The 22,214-nt window shown below is 46.8% G+C and overlaps 2 protein-coding genes across 2 annotated transcripts; one reads left to right on the top strand and one right to left on the bottom strand.

Moving 5' to 3' along the window:
• Nucleotides 1-96: 96 nt before the first annotated feature.
• LOC124021853 (DDB1- and CUL4-associated factor 6-like) lies at nucleotides 97-10,327 on the bottom strand. The gene is made up of 15 exons (XM_046336989.1): nucleotides 9,981-10,327; nucleotides 9,613-9,674; nucleotides 9,415-9,507; nucleotides 9,087-9,272; nucleotides 7,203-7,316; nucleotides 6,834-6,969; nucleotides 6,109-6,314; nucleotides 5,391-5,484; nucleotides 4,568-5,082; nucleotides 4,412-4,485; nucleotides 4,031-4,169; nucleotides 3,674-3,830; nucleotides 1,213-1,301; nucleotides 771-879; nucleotides 97-609 (listed from the first exon to the last, which is right to left on the bottom strand). Exons 1-15 carry the CDS (start codon nucleotides 10,069-10,071, stop codon nucleotides 581-583), a joined length of 2,094 nt encoding a protein of 697 aa, XP_046192945.1. The 5' UTR covers nucleotides 10,072-10,327; the 3' UTR covers nucleotides 97-580.
• A 567-nt stretch (nucleotides 10,328-10,894) lies between these two features.
• LOC124021849 (mitochondrial pyruvate carrier 2-like) lies at nucleotides 10,895-22,044 on the top strand. The gene is made up of 5 exons (XM_046336985.1): nucleotides 10,895-11,144; nucleotides 13,247-13,287; nucleotides 14,477-14,561; nucleotides 20,766-20,877; nucleotides 21,556-22,044. The coding sequence occupies exons 1-5, from the start codon at nucleotides 11,045-11,047 to the stop codon at nucleotides 21,653-21,655; spliced, it is 438 nt and encodes a 145-aa protein (XP_046192941.1). The 5' UTR covers nucleotides 10,895-11,044; the 3' UTR covers nucleotides 21,656-22,044.
• Nucleotides 22,045-22,214: the final 170 nt, after the last annotated feature.

Here is a 22,214-nt window from a genome sequence, read left to right as displayed (position 1 = left end):
AACTACCTAGTCACTACCTAGTCATTCGCACTGTAACAAAGTGCTTCCTTATTAACGTTCAATTATCCATTTCAGAAGGAAGAACCCGGTGATTTATTTCAAGCAAATGTATATGTTTTATTTGGTATTTTTTTAACATTCGTAAATTCTTAAATTAAACACATTCTCTTTGGTAAACAAGCACATTGACAACAGTCAGAACTGAAGCCGTCGTTGCAGAGTATCAGGAAAAGCCACAAAGTAAGATTAAATGTGACTTGTCACAAAGCGGCCCGAGGTTCACAAAGTACAGAGGAGAATAACGAGATACCATCTAGAGAACACTTCTCATAGCCAGACGGAGAGGCTGGACACCGGAACAAAACATATAAATAGGTAGAAAACATTCCTTGATCTACATCTGAATATAAACTATATTTATAAAATCAACACAACCTCTTCTAGTGTTCTATAACCTACACTAGGTGAGGTCCAATACTCCAGTCCCTATGGTAACATTACCATAAAGTGAATCCAATGAGATAGTATGTAGTTTCTACTTCACACATTCAACAGTCCAGTATGGAAGCTATAGATAGGGCTACTCGTCTTCCTCATTGTCCTCAGACTCTGTAGAGGAAAGAAAGAGATCACCGATGTTACCAGTCAGTGACTGCTGTTATAACACATGTTATAACCACTTATGATAGACTCCATAGCCATTCTGTATCACGGGTTATCACTAGGGATGCCGGGTTGGAAGATTGTGTGTGTATGTGTGTAGCGCTCACCTGCTGTGATGGAGTGGTTGAGTTGGGCCAGCATCCTCAGCATGAATGAGGCAGGTACAGTGATGGTGTTCCTGGTCTCCTCCAGCATCAGTTCATTACGGAAGGTCACCTACAGGACACACAGAGCACCAGGTATCAGGAGATCAGAGGTTCCAATGGCTTCATCAATGTCACTATGATGAGAGCCTTTCTATCCTCCACACACCTGGTTGATTGTAAAGCACACAAATCAGTGGAGGCTGCTGGGGGGAGGACGGCTCATAATAATGGCTGGAACGGAGCGACTGGAACGGCATCAAACACATGGTAACCATGGTAACCGTGTGTTTGCAGTATTTTATACCGTTCCACCTACTCCACTCCAGCCATTACCACGAGCCCATCCTCCCCAATTAAGGTGCCACCAACCTCCTGTGACATGAATGTATTTATAATGTCACACCTCTTCAGCGAGTACTCTGTTGAATGATGGGGATTCCTCCATCGGTGACCAGATCTTGACGTTGGAATCTATCCCTGATGTGGCTAACACTGGAATGAACAGAAAAATGAACAAGTGAATAAACGGGTAACTGCCAAAATAAAGGAAACTCCAACATAAAGTGTCTTAATGGGGCGTTGGGTCACAACAAGCCAGAACAGCTTCAACGCACCTTGGCATAGATTCTACAAGTGTCTGGAATTCTATTGGAGGGATGTGACACCATTCTTTCAAAAGAAATTACATCATTTGGTATTTTGTTGATGGTGGTGGAAAACGCAGTCTCAAGCGCCGCGCCAGAATCTCCAATAGTGTTCAATTGGATTGAGATCTGGTGACTGAGACGGCCATGGCATATGTTTTACATCGTTTTCATGCTCATCAAACCATTCAGTGACCTCTCGTGCCCTGTGGATGGGGGCATTGTCATCCTACGGGGGCATAGCCATGGTGGCCAAAATGATGGCCCGCCCAGCATATTTATACATGACCCTAAGCATGATGGGATATTAATGGCTTATTTTGGCAGTTACAGTGCATTCAGAAAGTATTCAGACCCCTTCACTTTTTCCACATTTTGTTCCGTTACAGACTTATTCTAAAATTGTATATATCTGTTATCTTACCAGGTAAGTTGACTGATAACACGTTCTCATTTGCAGCAACGACCTGGGTAATAGTTACAGGGGAGAGGAGGGGGATGAATGAGCCAATTGTAAACTGGGGATTATTAGGTGACCGTGATGGTTTGAGGGCCAGATTGGAATTTAGCCAGGGCACCCTGGGTTAACACCCCTAGTCTTACAATAAGTGCCATGCGATCTTTAATGACCTCAGAGTCAGGACACTACACAGTGTCCCCAATCACTGCCACGGGGACATTGTTTTTAGACCGGAGGAAAGAGAGGGTCTGCTAAATGACTGCCTCCTACTGGCCCTCCAACACCACTTCCAGCAGCATCTGGTCTCCCATCCAGGAACTGACCAGGACCAACCCTGCTTAGCTTCAGATGCAAGCCAGCAGTGCTGGTATGCTGCTGGCAAAATAAATGAATTGAATTATAAATGTTTGCAAATTTATTACAAATAAAAAACAGAAACACCTTATTTACATAAGTATTCAGAGCCTTTGCTGTGAGTCCCTTTGCGTCGAGGCACAGAACTGGGGAAGGTTACCAAAACATTTCTGCAGCATTGAAGGGCCCCAAGAACACAGTGTCCTCCATAATTCTTAAACGGAAGAAGTTTGGAACAACCAAGACTCTTCCTAGAGCTGGCCGCCCGACCAAACTGAGCAATCGGGGGAGAAGGGACTTGATCAGGGAGGTGTCCAAGAATCCGATGGTCACTCTGACAGAGCTCCAGAGATGCTCTGTGGAGATGGGAGAACCTTCCAGAAGGACAACCATCTCTGCAGAATTCCACCAATCAGACCTTTATGGTGGAGTGGCAGACGGAAGCCACTCCTCAGTAAAAGGCACATGACAGTCAGCTTGGAGTTTGCCAAAAGCCACCTAAAGGACTCTCAGACCATGAGAAACAAGATTATCTGGTCTGATGAAACCAAGATTGAACTCTTTGGCCTGAATGTAAAGCGTCACCTCTGGAGGAAACCAGGCACCGCTCATCACCTGGCCACCACCATCCCTACGGTGAAGCATGGTGGTGGCTACATCATGCTGTGGAGTTGTTTTTCAGCACCAGGGACTGAAAGACTAGTAAGGTTTGAGGCAAAGATGAACGGAGCAAAGTACAGAGAGATCCTTGATGAAAACCTACTCCAGAGCTCAGGACCTCAGACTGGGAAGAATGTTCACCTTCCAACACGACAACAACCCTAAGCACACAGCCAAGACAACGCAGGAGTGGCTTTGGGACAAGTCTCTGAATATCTTTGAGTGGCCCAGCCAGCGCCCGGACTCAAACCCGATCTAACATCTCTGAAGAGACCTGAAAATAGCTGTGCAGCGATGCTCCCCATCCAACCTGACAGATCTTGAGAGGATCAGCAGAGAAGAATGGGAGAAACTCCCCAAATACAGGTGTGCCAAGCTTGTAGCGTCATTCCCAAGAAGCTTCGAGGCTGTAATCACTGCCAAAGGTGCTTCAACAAAGTACTGAGTAAAGGGTCTCAAAACTTATGTAAATGTGATATTTCTGTTTTTTAAATTACTGTATACATTTGCCTCCCCAAAAAAATGGGGTCCTGTGTGTAGACTGACGAGGAAAAAAACCAAATTGAATCCATTTTAGAATAAGACTGTAACGTAACAAAATGTGTAAAAGGTGAAGAGGTCTGAATACTTTCTGAATGCACCGTACCTGTAAAGACACAGCCTTCAAGCCTTTGAGTTGTAAGAGCCAGACTGGGTGTTCACTAAAACCACCTTCAATGTGAAACTGTCGGAAGCAGTGAACTCACATGGTTCGTAGGGGTGTGGCTGCAGACAGTTGATAACGTGCTGGTCTGCCTCCAGCAGCATTAGGTGTTCCCCCGTCTCTCTGTCCCAGATGAAGATATGACCACAGTCTGAGCCGCTCAGCACAAACTGGTCACCCCAGAAACAACACTGATTGGTCTATAAACAACAACAACAACAAAAGCTTGAATGAGTTTTCCACATAGCTACTTCGCAATACCTAAAGCACTGCATGTTAAATATAGGTGACAAGAAGTTGAAGCCGTTATCACCACATATTGCCCAAGGTCCCCCTCTGGTGGACTAAATCATGACTTCAAGCTTGTCTTAATCCTCAGTACTGTTCTACTGTACTGTACCATAGTCCTGGAATTACGGTGGCCCTTGTAGACCTTTTCTACTGAGGGCTTCCCGATACGGCGGGTCTCGCAATCCGCCAACTCTTTCTTCTCTTTCCGCCGCCGAAAAATCTCCTGGATCCGCGCAGCAGCAGAGCGCCTTTCGGAAGGATATACAACATGTCTGTAGAGTCATTAAATCCAATCAAAGTCAAGCCACGTGAGAAGTGTAACTTCTGTACCGCAGGTTTGATTGAATGCACTGAGCAACAAGGAAACGCCCAACATCAGCATGCTAGTTCCAACTGTTCTATCAACGTTATTTAAGCTACTGATCTGACACATCTATTGTTAGTGAAGAAGAACTCATTCTTAGTTGTCGTTGCCATGGCAAATAATTACCTGAGTACTCTTTCCCCTAATTCTGATCCTCTCAAATTAAATCTATGGAAGGAAGGAAGGGAACAACACACCCACTTTAATAGCCAGACATGACTGTAGTAGTTCAATGATGAACTGTGTAGGCCAGCTATGCCTCAGTCAATGCAATCATAGTACCATACCTTTGCATCCATTCCCCAGGGGCTGTGGTGTGGGCTCCTCTCCCATGCCCTCCACCTCCGACTGGCTGAGGGATGAGATCTGCCTGGTGTCGGACACCTGCTCTGGGCTACTGATCCGCGGGGGTTCCCCCTGGTCGCTGGCGCCACCGCTGGAGAAGTCCAGTTGGATGGTGCTGCTGGTGGTGCCCTGGTCGCTGTATGTCAGACTCAGGACTGGTTCCCCAGGAGATGCTTGGAGACTTCCTGTCCCCATGCCACTCCTACGGCTCCTCGGGCTCTCCATGGAGGAGGAGAAGCTGGCTGTTGATGTTGGTTGAGACGGGGCTGGATTCCCTAGCACCACAGCCTCCTGGTGAAGCCCACTACCTTGTGGAGCTGCTGAAGGGTCTACCCTGGGTCGTGGATGTGGACGGGCTCCTCTGTTGTTCTGGGCCTCGCTGGCATCCTCAAACCAGCGTGACAACATGTCTGACATCCTCTGCATCAGAGACACTCCAGGCCTGGACTCTCCTACAGGAGGACGAGGGTTCAAAACCCATCATATTACTCATAGACAGTGATGTGAATGTTTACATAATCTAATAATATCATGCTTATGTATAATTGTATTGTGTTAATCCATGCAATATATATATATTAATGTAACCTTTATTTAACTAGGCAAGTCAGTTAAGTACAAATTCTTCTCTTGTACCACTGCACCACCTGGGAGCAATAGGACCAAGTGAGAGTGCACTTCTGTCATCGATAGCACACGTGTTGTGTCAGCTGTGTGTTTAGGTGAGTGGGGACTTAGTGGGGCGAGGAGCTTCTCTTACCGTCCCTCTCCCTCTCGCTCTCTGGCCGTGACAGGGGTCCAGTGTCTGACCAGTCTCCTCTCAGACGCAGACGCTTCTGCTGAGTCTCCTTCTGCTAGGAGAGAAGCACAGTGACATTTCACCACTCACAGCAGAGCACGGGCACAGGCCTGACCAAAATACCCACCCTTTCCCTATGGCTGAGACCCCCCACTCCCCTCCTCTTCCCTCCACTGGGGGCTCACATTCCCAGCCCTCACTGCCAGGTGTCTTAGGCTCTGGCAGGCGATACCAGGGGGGGACAGGGAGGTTTATCTTAGGTTACACTAGTTCCGTGGTGTTTGTACAGGAACGGTGACGTTACCTGGTGTTGTATGTGTCGAGTTCTGTACAAAATATGTTGCCTCACCCTGCAGATTACCCAGAAGCCCTCTGGCGTATGTGTTCAGCAGCTGTGTGTGTGAGAACACAGCTCAAATGTCTTTCCCAGAACAGATTCAGACAGCAGACTGTTATCTACTGGTGAGGCAAAAATAGCCCAGAGATGGAACAACACATCACCCCCTCTTGTCAACACACACACACACACACACACACACACACACACACACACACACACACACACACACACACACACACACACACACACACACACACACACACACACGCACACGCACACGCACACGCACACGCACACGCACACACACACACACACAGTAAGTGAGAGGTATGTTCTCACCTTGTTATCCTGTGACGGTCCCTTCAGCTCGCGTCCCTTGTCATCTTTAGGGTCAAACAGGTAGAGATAGTCTGAGGCATAGCTGGCTAGCACCTCCCTGCCGTCCCTACTGTAGGCCAATGAGGTCACGCGACATGACTTGTTGACCAGGTGCCTCGGTACAAACCTCGCACACATTCCTGCCACCCCGCTTCCTGTCTGGAAACCTGCAGAGTGGATGAGATGTATATAGGAAATTATTATTTTCCATACAGACCTTCAAAAGAAAATGTTATTCTCACCACTGAGCCAAAGACAATCAAACAGTGATTAACTATGTTATGTACTGTGGTAGTGGGATTCCTTCAAGACTACTGACATTGATAGAATTATTAGTTCATTTTTAGTTATCTGATTACCTTGAGTTAATAATAATAATAATAATTATCTGGTCGGTGCTTGATTATATTTGTCCTGTTTCACACATGTACATTCTACACGTGTGAATTGAAAATGTGTTTTTAGCATATCCCAAGTCCCCCTGAGACACCCTCAGAGTGGTCACAGCCAGGGACTGCCATTATCAACAGCGACCCTGGAGCTATTAGGGTTAAGTACCTTGCTCAAGGCCACGTCAACAAATGTTTTATCTTATCGGCTCTGGATTCAAACGAGAAACCTTTCTGTTACTGGCCAAACGCTCTAAACGCTAGGCTACCTGTAGCCGCCGTTGAGGTTGTGCATACCTGTTGCTATGGTACCCAGCATTCTCCTGTCATAGATACGGACTGAGCTGTCAGAGCAGCCAGTAGCCAGATAGAAGGATTCCACAGGGGATATGGCTATGGATGTTACTGCTCGCCGACAGTCAATCAGGATGTCCTGGTAAAAAAGAAGGTTCAAGATATCTTCATTAAGGGAACTCTGACATTGGTTGTTTGAGTAGTAGGTAAAACTGCTGGTAAACATGGTGGCGAAAAGTCGTTCGTAAAAACAAGTTGTATTTATACATATGTAACTACACAATAAAACTGTAGTAATAACATCATAGTTACATAAGAATTGTGCATTTGCCTGTAATAGAATTTAGCTGTACTGTCATAAGGGAAACCTACCTTTTTACAGTTAGTTTGCCAGCAGCCAGGAGAAACTCGGACATCAAACCACCGGATTGTTCCATCCTCTCCACAGGACAGGAAAGAATGAGGGTCACTAGGTACCGTCAATATCTACCAATAGAAATAGACAGGTTTTACAATAGATATAGAACCTGCTCTGATTGGGCCGTCGAACAGAATTTGAATTCCTGTCTACTGATAGACAGGGGGCTTTAGAATAGATGACTTTCAATGCAGCAACACACCAAGGACGTATTTATGGTCCACATACCATTCCTACCTTCCACAGCAATAACAGACGTTGAGGTAAATGTGATGGAGATGGAGATGTGATAGATTGGATATATTAATCAACTCTCTTTATTGAATTACACTCTGATGGCGATAAGATTGAAATGCTGGTAACACAGACGCCCCCCTCACCTCGTAGGCAGCACCGTTATGACAGTGGTACTGCAACACAGGGTCTATGTTGGAACCCCTCTCTCCGATGGCAATAAGATTGAAATGCTGGTAACACAGACGCCCCCTCACCTCGATTGGCACAGCACCGTTATGACAGTGGTACTGCAACACAGGGTCCATGTTGGAACCCCTCTCTCCGATGGCAATAAGATTGAAATGCTGGATAACACAGACGCCCCCTCACCTCGGGTCCATGGCAGATTGAAATGCACCGACGCCCCCTTATGACTGTAACACAGGGTCCATGTTGGAACCCCTCTCCGATGGCAATAAGATTGAAATGCTGGTAACACAGACCTCGTAGGCAGCACACCGTTATGCAGTGGTAATAAGAGTGGTACTGCAACACAGGGTCCATGTTGGAACCCCTCTCTCCGATGGCAATAAGATTGAAATGCTGGTAACACAGACGCCCCCCTCACCTCGTAGGCAGCACCGTTATGACAGTGGTACTGCAACACAGGGTCCATGTTGGAACCCCTCTCTCCGATGGCAATAAGATTGAAATGCTGGTAACACAGACGCCCCCCTCACCTCGTAGGCAGCACCGTTATGACAGTGGTACTGTAACACAGGGTCCATGTTGGAACCCCTCTCTCCGATGGCAATAAGATTGAAATGCTGGTAACACAGACGCCCCCCTCACCTCGTAGGCAGCACCGTTATGACAGTGGTACTGTAACACAGGGTCCATGTTGGAACCCCTCTCTCCGATGGCAATAAGATTGAAATGCTGGTAACACAGACGCCCCCCTCACCTCGTAGGCAGCACCGTTATGACAGTGGTACTGTAACACAGGGTCCATGTTGGAACCCCTCTCTCCGATGGCAATAAGTCCGATGGCAATAAGATTGAAATGCTGGTAACACAGACGCCCCCCTCACCTCGTAGGCGGCACCGTTATGACAGTGGTACTGTAACACAGGGTCCATGTTGGAACCCCTCTCTCCGATGGCAATAAGATTGAAATGCTGGTAACACAGACGCCCCCCTCACCTCGTAGGCGGCACCGTTATGACAGTGGTACTGTAACACAGGGTCCATGTTGGAACCCCTCTCTCCGATGGCAATAAGATTGAAATGCTGGTAACACAGACGCCCCCCTCACCTCGTAGGCAGCACCGTTATGACAGTGGTACTGTAACACAGGGTCCATGTTGGAACCCCTCTCTCCGATGGCAATAAGATTGAAATGCTGGTAACACAGACGCCCCCCTCACCTCACCTCGACAGTGGTAGGCCATGCACCGTTATGACAGTGGTACTGTAACACAGGGTCCATGTTGGAACCCCTCTCTCCGATGGCAATAAGATTGAAATGCTGGTAACGACAGTGGTACTGTAACCCCATGTTGGAACCCCTCTCTCCGATGGCAATAAGATTGAAATGCTGGTAACACAGACGCCCCCCTCACCTCGTAGGCAGCACCGTTATGACAGTGGTACTGTAACACAGGGTCCATGTTGGAACCCCTCTCTACGTTGGTGAGGAAGATCTTGCCGTCGGCTGCTGCAGACACGATCATTCTGTCGTTGGTTTGGGGCAGGAACTTGGCACTGAAGATATTGGATCGATGCCATGATGTAATGGATGCCTTGACCTGGAGAGTGGAAAAATAGCGGGGGACTTTATATTGGCACATATATTGTCTCTCTGTCTCTTCTGCGTCAACAGGTTGAAGCATGTGCTGTACGGTGCCTTGATCATAAACAATGTTTTGGCACAAAAAAGTTGCTTCTTACTTTCCGGCTATATGGGTTCGTGATGACCAATTTGTCATCATCTGATCCAGATAGGATGTATTCTCCTGTGTCGTTCCAGCATATCGTATTGACCTGTCATGAAAAACAATAACAGTTTGAAAACACAGGATGATATCATGCAATTGTCACACTGCACTTACACTGTAAATCACTTCAGTAAGGCATGTTGGTACTTACAGAGCCCTCATGTACATCAAGAGTGGCTTCAAGTTTCAGCCTTTGAACAAACTCTTTTCTTCCTATAGGAAATCATTATGATACCATAAGAACAGTTTTAGGTATCCCATAAGGTAGTCCCTTTAACACAATTATTATTTTAGCCAACACAAATGTTTAAATACAATAAGTAGTCTTTGTAAAGTATGAATTGATATAAAACACTGCTAATAAAAGAATAGTCTGTCTTAGATCAATTTCTAGCGCAAGGCAGTAAGTAGGCTGTTGTAAAACATCTTACTAACACACTGACACATACAATACAATGACAATAAAGTAGTATATAGACCATTTGTACATAAGATATTTAATGAAAACGTTTGTCTCACCTAAGTAGTTACTCCTTGTAAAGTTGTTTATTTTGTTGGAACCGATGGTGCGTTTCCTAATATCCCAAATGAGATTGTTGGTACAGGGCATGGTGTCGAAACACCGTCCGCCTTACAAACAACACACTTTATGTAAGTATTACTGAAATATCGAAGTCATGGTGTCTTACAATTTAGGCTACAAAATATTTTTTTCTGGACTCCTCTTCTGTCTTAGTTCAGTCGCTACAATTGTTTAAATGTTTAATCGTCGTCTGGCAGACTTTCTCGGATGAACAAATCTATAGAACACTGAAAAGTTTCACGTTGGTCTCTCATGAAGAAGGTCGTGCTGATGGTATGTAGCCAGGGGGCGTGAGCACTGCGCAGGCCCAGATTAGCCCCCAAACTCCATGTCCCTCCTGTTTTGAGCCCTAAATGTATTATTGAATTCTTTGTGATGATCGGCCTGTGAATTAGCCTGTGTAAGTATGTGTTAGTTTTGGTCAATGACAAATTATTATGGTATAAATTAGTGCCTCGATAATAATAATAATAATACATTGAATTTATAAAGTGCTTTTCGTTGAAAAACAATCTCAAAGTGTCACAGTATTTATATAATAACCTTATTATAATATTATAATAATAACCATAGATTCTAGTTTCATCAGAGAAAAACCGCATCTTCCTACCTGTGTTAAATCCATTGTGTCAGCTGATAATGTGGTTCATGTCATTTGAAAGTGTGTCCAAGAGTCAGTGTCTGGCTTCAGTTCATTTTTTACATTGTACCATTTCCAATCGCGTGTGTAATTCTTGGAAAGTGAAGTAGGATAGGTTTACTGTTCCCTACCAATGGCAGTGGTTGTGGGGCGGAGTTAACGTTCAGTACAACCCCCCCTCCCCAATAATAGATGATTCCATCCAGTAAGCATCATAGAGGACAGCCATGCCTGCTGTCAGCTAATGGTTCACACAATCTATTCTGTCTGATCCGTTCAAGTAGCCCAACGACAGGGTGTACCGGTGGCATATTTATTTGATTCTAAACTGTTGGTGCCAAGTTTCAACAGTCACCAGACATGGCTTTAGTGGGAGTTAGAGCTTCATACCACAGGATTCTTAACCAGATAGAGTTTCTACTACCTGGTAAACTGAGACCCATTTACAACCATCCTGCAGGTAAGGACATGATCAATATTACAGCATCAGGTCCTACTAACCCGGCTGTCTCTGTATCACTCTCCTCATGGTGTCTATTGGTTCATGTCTCCTCATGGTGTCTATTGATTCATGTCTCCTCATGGTGTCTATTGGTTCATGTCTCCTCATGGTGTCTATTGGTTCATGTCTCCTCCCTGTTGTCTATTGATTCATGTCTCCTCATGGTGTCTATTGGTTCATGTCTCCTCCCTGTTGTCTATTGGTTCATGTCTCCTCCCTGTTGTCTATTGATTCATGTCTCCTCATGGTGTCTATTGGTTCATGTCTCCTCCCTGTTGTCTATTGATTCATGTCTCCTCATGGTGTCTATTGGTTCATGTCTCCTCCCTGTTGTCTATTGGTTCATGTCTCCTCCCTGTTGTCTATTGATTCATGTCTCCTCATGGTGTCTATTGATTCATGTCTCCTCATGGTGTCTATTGGTTCATGTCTCCTCATGGTGTCTATTGGTTCATGTCTCCTCATGGTGTCTATTGGTTCATGTCTCCTCATGGTGTCTATTGGTTCATGTCTCCTCATGGTGTCTATTGGTTCATGTCTCCTCATGGTGTCTATTGGTTCATGTCTCCTCCCTGTTGTCTATTGATTCATGTCTCCTCCCTGTTGTCTATTGGTTCATGTCTCCTCATGGTGTCTATTGGTTCATGTCTCCTCCCTGTTGTCTATTGGTTCATGTCTCCTCCCTGTTGTCTATTGATTCATGTCTCCTCATGGTGTCTATTGGTTCATGTCTAAAAGTCTCCCCATCTTCAGAATACACTTTCTCAATATTTAGAAAATGAGATGTGATAATTTATCACTATCACCTCTGGATGTTTTCTACTCTTCTACTTGGTAAATAAGAGTGATGTTGAATATAGTGGGACTGTGACTGTCACTAACCTCACCCTTATGAACTACATTATTTCATGGACAAAAGAATGAGCAAACTTACAGTAGCAGTGTATTGGGGTTGGTGAATGGACCCCTGGTCACGAGTGACCTCTGACGGGGTCATTGGCAATGGAGCAAACACAGTTTTATTATAGTACAGTTGGAATGGTTTCAATGTGACACGAGGCGTGTAGCTGATTATAACTTTGAGGTTTATGAGGACAAACAGTCTTGATGCTGCCCAGTCTGTCTGTCACATGCAAACTATCTGATCGTTGATGAGCTCGTACACAGGGCTCTTCTTCCAGCCCTGGGGAGATAACAGAGACGGACTGGTCATGGGGCAATTCTGGCAAATGCCAGATGGGCTGGTCCATCTTTAGCCTGGTGGGCCTGTCAAAATTGTGGGTTTTGCCAAAATTATAATTATTTGGCTAATATCTGGGGCCTCAAGGGAAAAAAATGGTCCTGTGTGTTAGAAATGCTTGGGATGATTTCTGGTCCCAGTCCATCCCTAGGAGTTAGGGCTGATCTCTGAGCTATACAGGAGTGGTACACAGAAGGTTCTCCGTTCCGGGTTCATGGGATGTTGTTAATATCAAAATAGGTTGGCACCATGTTAAAGCAGAGGGAAGTCAGAATGAGATGTAAAAACACAACACATTAATAAAAACGTATAGTTGATAAAACAACCAGTCTAGCTGTCAAATAGACAAGAGAAGGGAAGCATATGAATGGACAATAGGTGTGTAACTAAATGACGTGCATGCCACTACATGCTGGCACTCTTCAATAAATTATCGCCCTTGGCAAGTTTTCAATTGGCAAGGCATTGATGTACAGGCATTGGAAGGAGGACAGAGACAAGCTGAGGGCACGAGAATGACAACAGGTGGAATTATCTAGGAAGGGATTTAACCAGTCACTTTCAATGTCACCTCATCTTAAAACGTTTACTACCACGAATCAGGTCGCAAAGTTTAATGCTTGACAACTTCTGTGACTTCACAGAAAGCCTGAGGCCTACTGGTTCAATTGGCATATCATTTTATTGTGGAATCAACCAACTTTTTGCACAAAACTAAATGTCACATAAATCACTGTAATGTTATGTATTCAACACAACTGTCATTGCTAACCTCATAATAATTAACCTTAATAATTAAACCATTTTGTTTCGTCTGTAGGTCCAAAGACAGTTTTCTTCTGGGCACCAGTGTGTAAATGGGTAAGTGTTAAAAGATTTGCAGCGAAGCAGTTTAGAGGGTTCAGAGAGTTTTTAGAGGGTTCAGAGGGCACTGAGAGTGTTTAGAGGGTTCTAGAGAGTGTTCAGAGATTTTGAGGGTTTCTGAGAGTTTAACATTTTGTTCATTGAGCAGACACTCTTATACTGAGTGCATACAGTTTTTAACTGGTCCCTCATGGGAATCGAACCCACAACCGTGGCGTTGCAACGGCATGCTCTGTCAACTGAGCCACACGGTAAATTAAGACTGCACAGAGGCAGCATGCAGAAACTCATAAGAAGCAATTGCATGTAAGAGTGGAAATGGGAGTGAATAATAATGCATTGGTAATGCCTGACCTGTGTCTACATATTCCTTTCTGTCATGTGAACTGATCGAGGTCGCATCTAGAGAATGAAGTCACATTTTATAAGCTCCTGTATTCTGCCTCTGTCTAATCTTAATATTCCATACAGTTAATGTTCCACTCTTTGACCCTCCAAACGGTGTTATATAATGGTCCTATGATGTAGTACACATATGCATGGTTGTGTGACCCCCCCACCCACCTCTCTGTCTCTCTCTCTCTCTCTCTGTTTCTCTATATCTCTCTCTCTGTCTCTCTCTCTCTCTCTGTTTCTCTATGTCTCTCTCTATGTCTCTCTCTCTGTTTCTCTATGTCTCTCTCTCTGTCTCTCTCTCTGTTTCTCTATGTCTCTCTCTCTGTCTCTCTCTCTGTTTCTCTATGTCTCTCTCTCTGTCTCTCTCTCTCTGTTTCTCTATGTCTCTCTCTCTGTCTCTCTCTCTCTGTTTCTCTCTGTCTCTCTCTCTCTGTCTCTCTCTCTCTGTTTCTCTCTGTCTCTCTCTCTCTATGTCTCTCTCTCTGTTTCTCTATGTCTCTCTCTCTGTCTCTCTCTCTGTTTCTCTATGTCTCTCTCTCTGTCTCTCTCTCTGTTTCTCTGTCTCTCTCTCTGTCTCTCTCTCTCTGTTTCTCTGTCTCTCTCTCTGTCTCTCTCTCTGTTTCTCTCTGTCTCTCTCTCTCTGTCTCTCTCTCTCTGTTTCTCTCTGTCTCTCTCTCTGTTTCTCTATGTCTCTCTCTCTGTCTCTCTCTCTGTGTTTCTCTATGTCTCTCTGTCTCTCTCTCTCTGTTTCTCTATGTCTCTCTCTCTGTCTCTCTGTCTCTTTCTACAGGGTCTTGTTTTTGCGGGTCTGGCTGATATGACCCGACCGGCTGATAAACTGAGTCTCTCTCAGTCTGGAGTACTCATGACTACAGGTAATGGAGCAATGAGGACAGAGAGGACAGGAAGTGTGTGTTTGTGTGTGTGTGTTGGGTGTGTGCCTGTGCGTTTGTGTGCGAGTGTGTGAATGCGTGCGTGCGAGTGTGTACATGCACGTGTGTGTGCGAGTGTGTGAATGCGTGCGTGCGAGAGTATGTGTAGCTTGATGACCCTTCAGATGAACTGTTCACTGATAGAATTACTGGCAAGGATTCAGACATGATGGCATGGAACTTTCACACCTGCCCCTGCATCATGGGTTTTCCATTGCTGCTTTGTAAAAGCCCCACTGACTCTTAACAAGGACTGTAACGGTATGTCCCTGTGTGATAGCACTGTCCTTAAATTACACAAGATGACCCGTGCCTGTTTGAGACTACTCTATCTCAGACTATTTTCAATTAGAGATGATAATCGTGTTTTGGTCTTCGGATACGGCTAGTTACAAACCACTACCGGACGTTTTCCACAACGTGATGTCATGAGCTGTTGATTTGTGTTAAGGTATGGAGTTAGGTAGTGCACAGGGCAAACCCGTCCCTAGGTGGCAGCAGCTACCGGGTCAGCATCTTTTGGACATGCCTTTGTATTTTCCTTTATGTAAATATTTATTTTGGTCACCATCACTTGAACCAACAATAACCTACTTGGGCTGGCCGACCACCAAGTCTCACCAGAGATAGTCCTGATCCTGGTCAGATGTCTCCTAGCCGGTACCCCCACATACAACACTGACTAGCCCTGATCCTGGTCAGATGTCTCCTAGCCGGTACCCTCACATACAACACTGACTAGCCCTGATCCTGGTCAGATGTCTCCTAGCCGGTACCCCCACATACAACACTGACTAGCCCTGATCCTGGTCAGATGTCTCCTAGCCGGTACCCCCACATACAACACTGACTAGCCCTGATCCTGGTCAGATGTCTCCTAGCCGTACCCCCACATACAACACTGACTAGCCCTGATCCTGGTCAGATGTCTCTAGCCGTACCCTCACATACAACACTGACTAGCCCTGATCCTGGTCAGATGTCTCCTAGCCGGTACCCCCACATACAACACTGACTAGCCCTGATCCTGGTCAGATGTCTCCTAGCCGGTACCCTCACATACAACACTGACTAGCCCTGATCCTGGTCAGATGTCTCCTAGCCGGTACCCTCACATACAACACTGACTAGCCCTGATCCTGGTCAGATGTCTCCTAGCCGGTACCCCCACATACAACACTGACTAGCCCTGATCCTGGTCAGATGTCTCCTAGCCGGTACCCCCACATACAACACTGACTAGCCCTGATCCTGGTCAGATGTCTCCTAGCCGGTACCCCCACATACAACACTGACTAGCCCTGATCCTGGTCAGATGTCTCCTAGCCGGTACCCTCACATACAACACTGACTAGCCCTGATCCTGGTCAGATGTCTCCTAGCCGGTACCCCCACATACAACACTGACTAGCCCTGATCCTGGTCAGATGTCTCCTAGCCGGTACCCCCACATACAACACTGACTAGCCCTGATCCTGGTCAGATGTCCTCAGATGTCTCTAGCCGGTACCCCCACATACAACACTGACTAGCCCTGATCCTGGTCAGATGTCTCCTAGCCGGTACCCCCATACAACACTGACTAGCCCTGATCCTGGTCAGATGTCTCCTAGCCGGTACCCCCACATACAACACTGACTAGCCCTGATCCTGGTCAGATGTCTCCTAGCCGGTACCCCCACATACAACACTGACTAGCCCTGATCCTGGTCAGATGTCTCCTAGCCGGTACCCCCACATAAAACACTGATTATCCCTGATCCTGGTCAGATGTCTCCTAGCCGGTACCCCTACATAAAACACTGATTATCCCTGATCCTGGTCAGATGTCTCCTAGCCGGTACCCCCACATACAACACTGACTAGCCCTGATCCTGGTCAGATGTCTCCTAGCCGGTACCCCCACATACAACACTGACTAGCCCTGATCCTGGTCAGATGTCTCCTAGCCGGTACCCCCACATACAACACTGACTAGCCCTGATCCTGGTCAGATGTCTCCTAGCCGGTACCCCCACATACAACACTGACTAGCCCTGATCCTGGTCAGATGTCTCCTAGCCGGTACCCTCACATACAACACTGACTAGCCCTGATCCTGGTCAGATGTCTCCTAGCCGGTACCCCCACATACAACACTGACTAGCCCTGATCCTGGTCAGATGTCTCCTAGCCGGTACCCCCACATACAACACTGACTAGCCCTGATCCTGGTCAGATGTCTCCTAGCCGGTACCCCCACATACAACACTGACTAGCCCTGATCCTGGTCAGATGTCTCCTAGCCGGTACCCCCACATACAACACTGACTAGCCCTGATCCTGGTCAGATGTCTCCTAGCCGGTACCCCCACATACAACACTGACTAGCCCTGATCCTGGTCAGATGTCTCCTAGCCGGTACCCCCACATACAACACTGACTAGCCCTGATCCTGGTCAGATGTCTCCTAGCCGGTACCCCCACATACAACACTGACTAGCCCTGATCCTGGTCAGATGTCTCCTAGCCGGTACCCCCACATACAACACTGACTAGCCCTGATCCTGGTCAGATGTCTCCTAGCCGGTACCCCCACATACAACACTGATTAGCCCTGATCCTGGTCAGATGTCTCCTAGCCGGTACCCCCACATACAACACTGACTAGCCCTGATCCTGGTCAGATGTCTCCTAGCCGGTACCCCCACATACAACACTGACTAGCCCTGATCCTGGTCAGATGTCTCCTAGCCGGTACCCCCACATAAAACACTGATTATCCCTGATCCTGGTCAGATGTCTCCTAGCCGGTACCCCTACATAATACACCGATTATCCCTGATCCTGGTCAGATGTCTCCTAGCCGGTACCCCTACATAAAACACTGATTATCCCTGATCCTGGTCAGATGTCTCCTAGCCGGTACCCCCACATACAACACTGACTAGCCCTGATCCTGGTCAGATGTCTCCTAGCCGGTACCCCCACATACAACACTGACTAGCCCTGATCCTGGTCAGATGTCTCCTAGCCGGTACCCCCACATACAACACTGACTAGCCCTGATCCTGGTCAGATGTCTCTAGCCGGTACCCCCACATACAACACTGATTAGCCCTGATCCTGGTCAGATGTCTCCTAGCCGGTACCCCCACATACAACACTGACTAGCCCTGATCCTGGTCAGATGTCTCCTAGCCGGTACCCCCACATACAACACTGACTAGCCCTGATCCTGGTCAGATGTCTCCTGCCGGTACCCCCACATAAAACACTGATTATCCCTGATCCTGGTCAGATGTCTCCTAGCCCCCCTGATCCTGGTCAGATGTCTCCTAGCCGGTACCCCCACATAAAACACTGATTAGCCCCTGATCCTGGTCAGATGTCTCCTAGCCGGTACCCCCACATACAACACTGATTATAGCCCTGATCCTGGTCAGATGTCTCCTAGCCGGTACCCCCACATACAACACTGATCCTGGTCAGATGTCCCTGACAACCTGGTCAGATGTCTCCTAGCCGGTACCCCCACATACAACACTGACTAGCCCTGATCCTGGTCAGATGTCTCCTAGCCCCCCATACAACACTGACTAGCCCTGGTACCCCCACATACAACACTGACTAGCCCTGATCCTGGTCAGATGTCTCCTAGCCGGTACCCCCACATACAACACTGACTAGCCCTGATCCTGGTCAGATGTCTCCTAGCCGGTACCCCCACATACAACACTGATTAGCCCTGATCCTGGTCAGATGTCTCCTAGCCGGTACCCCCACATACAACACTGACTAGCCCTGATCCTGGTCAGATGTCTCCTAGCCGGTACCCCCACATACAACACTGACTAGCCCTGATCCTGGTCAGATGTCTCCTAGCCGGTACCCCCTTATCCCTGATCCTGGTCAGATGTCTCCTAGCCGGTACCCCTACATAAAACACTGATTATCCCTGATCCTGGTCAGATGTCTCCTAGCCGGTACCCCCACATACAACACTGACTAGCCCTGATCCTGGTCAGATGTCTCCTAGCCGGTACCCCCACATACAACACTGACTAGCCCTGATCCTGGTCAGATGTCTCCTAGCCGGTACCCCCACATAAAACACTGATTATCCCTGATCCTGGTCAGATGTCTCCTAGCCGGTACCCCTACATAAAACACTGATTATCCCTGATCCTGGTCAGATGTCTCTAGCCGGTACCCCCACATACAACACTGACTAGCCCTGATCCTGGTCAGATGTCTCCTAGCCGGTACCCTCACATACAACACTGACTAGCCCTGATCCTGGTCAGATGTCTCCTGGCCGGTACCCCCACATACAACACTGACTAGCCCTGATCCTGGTCAGATGTCTCCTAGCCGGTACCCCCACATACAACACTGACTAGCCCTGATCCTGGTCAGATGTCTCCTAGCCGGTACCCCCACATACAACACTGACTAGCCCTGATCCTGGTCAGATGTCTCCTAGCCATACCCCCACATACAACACTGACTAGCCCTGATCCTGGTCAGATGTCTCCTAGCCGGTACCCCCACATACAACACTGACTAGCCCTGATCCTGGTCAGATGTCTCCTAGCCGGTACCCCCACATACAACACTGACTAGCCCTGATCCTGGTCAGATGTCTCCTAGCCGGTACCCCCACATACAACACTGACTAGCCCTGATCCTGGTCAGATGTCTCCTAGCAAAGTACCCCCACATAAAACACTGATTATCCCTGACCTGACAGATGTCTCCTAGCCGGTTTCCACTGATCCTGGTCAGATGTCTCCTAGCCGGTACCCCTACATAAACACTGATTATCCCTGATCCTGGTCAGATGTCTCCTAGCCGGTACCCCCACATACATCACTGACTAGCCCTGATCCTGGTCAGATGTCTCCTAGCCGGACCCCCACATACAACACTGACTAGCCCTGATCCTGGTCAGATGTCTCCTAGCCGGTACCCCCACATACAACACTGACTAGCCCTGATCCTGGTCAGATGTCTCCACTGATTAGCCCTGATCCTGGTCAGATGTCTCCTAGCCGGTACCCCCACATACAACACTGACTAGCCCTGATCCTGGTCAGATGTCTCCTAGCCGGTACCCCCACATACAACACTGACTAGCCCTGATCCTGGTCAGATGTCTCCTAGCCGGTACCCCCACATAAAACACTGATTATCCCTGATCCTGGTCAGATGTCTCCTAGCCGGTACCCCTACATAAAACACAGATTATCCCTGATCCTGGTCAGATGTCTCCTAGCCGGTACCCCTACATAAAACACTGATTATCCCTGATCCTGGTCAGATGTCTCAGATGTACAACACTGACTAGCCCTGATCCTGGTCAGATGTCTCCTAGCCCCCCACATAAAACACTGATTATCCCTGATCCTGGTCAGATGTCTCCTAGCCGGTACCCCCACATACAACACTGACTAGCCCTGATCCTGGTCAGATGTCTCCTAGCCGGTACCCCCACATACAACACTGACTAGCCCTGATCCTGGTCAGATGTCTCCTAGCCGGTACCCTCACATACAACACTGACTAGCCCTGATCCTGGTCAGATGTCTCCTAGCCGGTACCCCCACATACAACACTGACTAGCCCTGATCCTGGTCAGATGTCTCCTAGCCGGTACCCCCACATACAACACTGACTAGCCCTGATCCTGGTCAGATGTCTCCTAGCCGGTACCCTCACATACAACACTGACTAGCCCTGATCCTGGTCAGATGTCTCCTAGCCGGTACCCCCACATACAACACTGACTAGCCCTGATCCTGGTCAGATGTCTCCTAGCCGGTACCCCCACATACAACACTGACTAGCCCTGATCCTGGTCAGATGTCTCCTAGCCGGTACCCCTACATAAAACACTGATTATCCCTGATCCTGGTCAGATGTCTGCTAGCCGGTACCCCCACATACAACACTGACATACTCTTAGCCCTCAAAATTATGAAAAAAGTAGGAAAAGCAAATATTGGATTTTATACGCATTATGCAACAGTAACACATTTCTGAAGCAGAAACAACATTCAGATGCTCGAACTTTACCTGTCCCTTTACCTGTCGTTTACCTGTCCCTTTACCTGTCGTTTACCTGTCCCTTTACCTGTCCCTTTACCTGTCTCCACTATTTTACAGGTGTTATTTGGTCCAGATGGTCCCTGGTCATCATTCCCAAGAATTGGTTTCTGTTTTGTTGCAACTGTTTTCTTGGTGCGTCAGGAGCCACCCAACTCTTTAGAATCTGGATGTGAGTGGAACAGACAGTTAGATACAGAGCTACACACCAACTTGTGCCCTATTCAATCAAACCATATTAGGGGGGGAAATCATAATAATTTGTCAATGTACCGTATGTCAGTCATTGTCTGACAACAGGCTTGTTAAATACACAGTACCGCTCCGAAGGGCAAAGTGTGCTTGGTCACACATTTATGACAGCTAGTGACAATGTCCTTGGGCTTTGCCTTCTTTGTTGTGGTTTAAACCAGGCACATTATATGCCAAGCCTTCTGCCCTTGTGTTTTTCCTGTCAACTGAGTGATATAACCACAGAGATAAATGTAGATCCTGTTCTGCCTCTATGGATACAACACTGAATAAGTCTGTGGTGTCTACTGCTTTGGAAAGCACATTTGTCAGAATTAGCTAACCGGCCCTAAAAGTTGTATTTGTTTCTGTGTGATCACTAGACTACAGTCCATATCATACAATCTGTTACTCTATAACTACTTGTCTTTCATTTGGTTACAGGTTAAAATCAGAGATACAGATACTTTTATAAAGTCCGCCAGGGTCTCTTCCTGAATGTAGAGGATAGCATGCCTGCCAACTTGTCTTTGCTCTCTGAGACCTATGTTTAGTCTGTTTGAACCTTTGTTTTGGTTTGTTAAGGTCGGAGGTCAACCCTGTCCCTCTGTGTTTCTAGGTACCAACAGGAAGTAAAGAAGCAACAAGAAGCAGAGGCTGCTGAACTAAAAATAAAGCCATTGTTGGATTATTTAGATCTAGCGACACTAACTAACTAGTGGATCTGATTAACTTGATTAAATGCAATTTCATCTTTGAGGACTTCAACGACCACAGAATCGTCCAACTCAATAACACCCTTCCCTCTGCAAAACACAATTCATGCTGTTAATGAATAATTATGAGGTGATGATGTGAGGATGACAGCACGTCTGTGTGAGGACGATGGTAAAAGATTAGTAAAAGGTAAGATTAGGCAAAGAAACATACACATTTACAAATTCACACCACACTTTAAAGATGGTGAATGTTTGAGACTGATGATGGTTAATGTTGTATTTTTCAACGGTAAAACTTTGTTTTAGTCTTTTACCTCTTTGTCTGATTTTAGGACCTTGTGGTATGTATATATTTATTGAAAATAAATTCTACATTTTGGATAAAACTGTTCCTGACTTGAAGAAACCCTTCTCATGTGCATGAGGTTATTAATGGCCAACTTGATCATAAGCTAAGTTAAAAGATAAACGTGGCTTCTTCAGTTTATTGTTTACATTGTGTCTTTGCCATGTACAGTCCACATCACATGTGGGGTGCATTCAGTACGACACAACGTTT

The sequence above is a fragment of the Oncorhynchus gorbuscha genome, unplaced genomic scaffold, assembly GCF_021184085.1.
Source record: "Oncorhynchus gorbuscha isolate QuinsamMale2020 ecotype Even-year unplaced genomic scaffold, OgorEven_v1.0 Un_scaffold_1235, whole genome shotgun sequence".
Classification (NCBI taxonomy): Eukaryota; Metazoa; Chordata; class Actinopteri; order Salmoniformes; family Salmonidae; genus Oncorhynchus; species Oncorhynchus gorbuscha.
The sequence above is the reverse complement of the archived record's forward strand: the minus strand, read 5'-3'. Positions and strand labels throughout refer to the sequence as shown.

Bases quoted from the DNA above. Each gene is read 5' to 3' on its own strand.
- LOC124021849 (XM_046336985.1), top strand. From the start codon at position 11,045: ATGGCTTTAGTGGGAGTTAGAGCTTCATACCACAGGATTCTTAACCAG. The intron at 13,288-14,476 runs GTAAGTGTTAAA...CTCTTTCTACAG, and splicing joins GGGCACCAGTGTGTAAATGG to GGTCTTGTTTTTGCGGGTCT. The intron at 14,562-20,765 runs GTAATGGAGCAA...ACTATTTTACAG, and splicing joins TGGAGTACTCATGACTACAG to GTGTTATTTGGTCCAGATGG.
- LOC124021853 (XM_046336989.1), bottom strand. From the start codon at position 10,071: ATGCCCTGTACCAACAATCTCATTTGGGATATTAGGAAACGCACCATC. The intron at 9,273-9,414 runs GTAAGAAGCAAC...TCCACTCTCCAG, and splicing joins CGAACCCATATAGCCGGAAA to GTCAAGGCATCCATTACATC. The intron at 6,315-6,833 runs GTATGCACAACC...TCCACTCTGCAG, and splicing joins GCTGGGTACCATAGCAACAG to GTTTCCAGACAGGAAGCGGG.